Source organism: Diospyros lotus, chromosome 15 (genome assembly GCF_014633365.1).
Source record: "Diospyros lotus cultivar Yz01 chromosome 15, ASM1463336v1, whole genome shotgun sequence".
Taxonomy (NCBI): Eukaryota; Viridiplantae; Streptophyta; class Magnoliopsida; order Ericales; family Ebenaceae; genus Diospyros; species Diospyros lotus.
In genome coordinates, this window is record NC_068352.1 from 8,238,281 (window position 1) to 8,243,040 (window position 4,760).

General features: G+C 34.5%; 1 protein-coding gene across 1 annotated transcript; it reads left to right on the forward strand.

Annotated features, from left to right (window-relative positions):
* The first annotated feature begins 1,286 nt into the window (after positions 1 to 1,286).
* LOC127792200 (DNA polymerase zeta processivity subunit) lies at positions 1,287 to 3,883 on the forward strand. Its single transcript, XM_052322623.1, has 5 exons — positions 1,287 to 1,637; positions 1,740 to 1,820; positions 2,036 to 2,148; positions 3,097 to 3,286; positions 3,489 to 3,883. Exons 1-5 carry the CDS (start codon positions 1,607 to 1,609, stop codon positions 3,686 to 3,688), a joined length of 615 nt encoding a protein of 204 aa, XP_052178583.1. The 5' UTR covers positions 1,287 to 1,606; the 3' UTR covers positions 3,689 to 3,883.
* The last annotated feature ends 877 nt before the right edge of the window (positions 3,884 to 4,760 follow it).

The window sequence follows — 4,760 nt, forward strand, 5'->3', positions numbered from 1 at the left end:
TATATGATATTTTATAAAATAAGATACAAAAGTACATCAAATTAGCCTTATAAATATTATCCAAATCTAGCATTAAGGAATATCACTAACATAAATGACTAAAAAATTCTTGAATTTTTGTCCCGTGTATCAATTACATAATGAATTTTAACTTTTGTCAAATGTATATTTGAATTTTTATAACTATAAAAATTACATAACCCAGTCAAATTAAAATTAATGATGCAATTTTTATTCAAAAATTAAATTTTTTATTTTTACAAAAAATAAAAAATGGTAAATTATGCTTAGACCATTTCACAGACGTAAACTCATCACCTACAAGGGCTTCACTAGATCATTTTTCTTTTTTCCTTTTATCACTGTTGCTTCTTCATCTCTTATCGTGATTTCGAAACCAATCAAAATCTTGATTCTAAATTTCTAGAATTGCAAATTAACAATGATTCTAGAAACCCAAAACGACAATCAATTTTGGAATCTCCGTAATGATTTGTGTGTGTGCATGTGTAAGAGAGAGAGATAGGGAAAAGAGGGGGCGAGAAAGATGATAAAGTAGGAACAACACAGAAAAAAGGAAGTAGCGGGCAAACCCTTACGGTTGAGGGCTTATGATCAATTGAAACTCTTTTTCGTTTCTCTTTCTTCTCTCTCTCACTCTCAAAACCTATCGATAGTAAACAAGTTCTAGATTTGGAATAAATCCACCACTAGTTTGCGAGTCAGTGAAGACTCTAATCATTGGAACCATCACTAATCACCACTTCATTAGTTGGTAGGTTCCTTTTGATTGTCAATGTTTTTTTTTAAAAAATTTATTATTAATAAATTTTAGTTTAATTAACTTAAGTTAATTTATATTTAACTAAATCTAACTTAATTCAACTTAATTAAGGTTTAAGCGATAAAAGTTAGTAATAGAGGAGGTCTGAATGCAATTTACCATAGGTTTTTCTTATTTTTCTCATTTTTTATGAATTTTTGTAAAAGAAAAAAATATTTTTTTTGATTAAAAATTTGCATCATTAATCTAAGTTTGATAGTGATATGTAATTATTATAGTTATGAAAATTTAATTATATCTTTGATAAAAGTTAAAGTTCATTGTATAATTAATACAGGGACAAATTTCAAGTAGTAATTTGGTCATTAAATTATAATATAAGGAAAATAAAATTTCCTATTTTTCATTTATAAAATTTTTCATTTGCAATTTTCAATTTTCTATAGGAAAATTTCGCAATAGAAACAATTGTTTCTTTCCTCGGAAAACACAAAAGAAAAGAGGGAGAAATTGAAAAAACATCCATCTCATTGCCCTTCCCTTCCCCTTCCCGGCCGCCCTCTCCTCTCCGTTTCTCCCTCTCACTGCGTCTCTCGCCTCCCCGCTCCTTGTTGATCGACGACGTCTTCGGCTGGCCTCCGAAATATTCCAACGGTAAATGGTGGTCCTCGTTGCTTGATTTCGACTACGGCTCGATCTTCAAGGGCTCGACTCTTAGGCCAACGATTCGAAGGGAGAGATTTATTGTTCTCAGTTCATAGCAGTCTTTTCTGCTGGTGTTTCGGACCAGGGAGGAAGAGATATGCAAGTGATGAATGATTTATGGAGCGTAGAGATAATCAATCGCCGCTAGGTTTTCTAATCTTTCTCTTCTCCTGCTTTTCTTTCTCAATTGTCTACTGTCTGCAGTTTTCAACTTTCGGTCTTTCTCTTTATCTGTGAATGTAACTTGCAGGAGAGACGGCTCGTATTCTCGTGGAATTCTTGGAGGTTGCCATCACTTGCATCGTCTTTCTCAAGGGCGTTTATCATCCCGGTAAAACACTTTTTCTGTGCCTGTTTGGCTGCCGAGAAAATTTGCAAGGAAGGAAAAGAAAAGAAAAATGGAAGATGATTCTTGATCACCTTCTTATTTCATCTATCTGCGATATCCTTCATTCTATTCAGTTTTCTCTGCTACCAAACGGCTGGTTGATTTGAAATTTTCATGGATTTTCTTAATACTTATACGTGTCTTTATAATGAGAATAGGTGCATTTGAAAGGCGGCGGTATATGAATGTAGTGGTCCAGAAGGCTCGTCATCCTGAACTTAGGGAATACATCCATTCAGCGGTCAACGGGCTGCTTCCTTTTCTGCAGGAGGTCAGTAAATGCCATTGCTTCTTTTGCATAAGGTGCTTGGGCAGAATGAATTGCCTTATATAGCTATAACTATCATCAATTGCTGTAGTAATTGGTCGAAGAATGAGTTCTCCCATTCAAATTGTGATCTGAGCTTACAACAATCTTATTTCTTAACAGTGATACTCATTATTTATTGACATTTTGGCAAGTCATTTGGGGCTTCTAGTTGCTGCTGAGCAGGCGGGCCAGCAAGTGGCCTGGGATGGTATTGCATCAACATTAGTTTTAAGTTTTGGCCATATAGCGACACTTCTACTATGATTGTTAGGCAGGTTGAGGTTTACCGGAAGGCTAAGATATACGTGGCTTCTCATAGACATGAGAAAGCATAGAGTAATTGGGCAAGGGAAAAAAGTGTTTTCCTGATCACTTTTCAATCAGCCATGGACAGAGATGGCTGGAGGTCTAGACCCTACCTTGTGGGAGAGCTTGTGATTGTTGTTATTGTTGTATGATCACTTGTCAGTTAGATGTATCCTAGTGGCTGATACCAATGGTCTTGATTAATGCTTCTTCAATTGAGTTAACCAGTAATTGCACAAATCCAAAATAATTAAACTAAAGTAGTTCTTCTTTGCCGAGTAACTGAAGCAATTTTTTGGATGCATGCTAAAGCATTAAAGAACATAAAAATGGGACAATGGACTAGTTAGTTACATGAGCAAAACTCAATGATATGATGGGCGGTCATAATATCAATTCTATGGCTCCGGTGGTCCAGAGTGCTTCTTTCCGTTATGTGCTGATTGGGGCTTGGCATGTGAGGTTTGGTTTTTGGCTTGTCAGTGGACTAGTTACACGAACAAACTCAATTCACAAATTCATGTTCTGATAATATGCTAACCGTTCATTAATGGATTTATTGAAGCAGGTGTGTGCTTATTATGTTTACTATTTCCTAACTAGGGATTGGTGGAGAGAGTTGCAGTTGTTTTCTATAACACTGAGAATATCCCATTGGAGAGATTTATTTTCAAGCTCTCTGTGAACCAGTCTTATGGCTCAAAGGTGGAAGAAGCTAATCTGGAATTCTCTCTTCGTTCATTCTTGATCAAGCTTCCAGTATCAGAAGCCCTAACAAAGGTTTTGCCCCGGGGTGAGTGCTACATTCTAGCTGCTTGTTTGCAGTTGTCTTGTGAGGTCTATTGTTATGCTTCTTCGATTGTGTGACTCTAAACCTTTGACATTTTCTTGATTTGAAAGAGAGAATGAGAATATTCTCAAGTGCTCCATCCTCATGTGTCAGTTAAACGTACTGTACTGTCTTTGGTCCCTTCAAGCTCTTATTCGTTGGACAGATTGCAGGTGGGAAATAACAGCTTACTTCCGTTCCCTCCCTGAGGCTAGTACAAGCAAGGATGCAGAGTTATGGATCCCAACAGACACAAAGCAGTGGCTGCAGCCTCCATTAATAACTCCTCTCAAGTCCATGAACTCTGAACCTCTGTGTTTGCAGCTGTATTTGGAGCATCCTAGTCAATCTGAACCAAAGCCCTGAAGAACTTGATCAAGTTCTAAGTTGTGAAGAAAAGGATGGATGGGCTAATGGTCATCACCTTAATAGCCTGCTATTAAGCTGGTATTAATTAATTAATTAATTATATACGTAATTGAGTGTTAGTGTAATATTATCCACTAAATTGAATTTAAATTCCAAAAGTTAATTAAATATACTAAAAATTACTGTGATAAATTTTATCAATTTATGAAATTTAAAAGTTCAATAATGGTAAACAAATCGGGTTATACTATTTGTACATCATTTATGTATATTTCGGACTATATAATGTACATAAATGACATAAATATTCGTCGTTTTATTACGCTTCACCGCTATGAGGGCATTTTAAATATTAATATATTATTGTGTAGCTCAAGATGTACATAATGATGTATCAATAACATTTATTTAAACAAATCAGATGAAACATGTATGATTTAAAATTTTCACAGTGGATATAAAACAATAGAAAGAAATACTAATGAATTTGTTAAAATTTTCAAGAAATTTACGTTCATTTAGTATATATGTTTATTAAAAATATATTTATTTATAAAGCATCATGTTCATATTTTTATTTTAAGATGACAACTAAAGTAATAGTAATTTAATTTGAATGCCACGTTAGTTTTTAGTAATTTTTATTAACAAAGGACTAATAGTTTTAAATATGATTATTGATCCAATATACAAATTTTGTATCAAATTGAAATTAAATCAATAAAAATCCAATTCAAAATTAACTGAAATAGAATTTTTAATTTTATTTTGCTAAGGGAAATTCTCTTTTGCTTTTGGACATAAACTCCTCCTCTGGGCTGAAACTTCCACAAGATTTCCAATTCGCCAAATAGCAAAACCTTTATTTCTGGGTAATCGAGTCTCTGTCTTGTTCTTATATATATTCCTGGTGGTTTGGTTCTTTGATTACTGAGTCCTCTCTGTAGGAAACGAGACGCCCAAGAATTCGGTTTACTCAGGCTTAAGAACTGCCTTTACGGGTCCATCAATCGTGCAGGCTAACTGTTCGACACTTGGTGTCACAGAAATTTCTTCCCCATTTACAGAA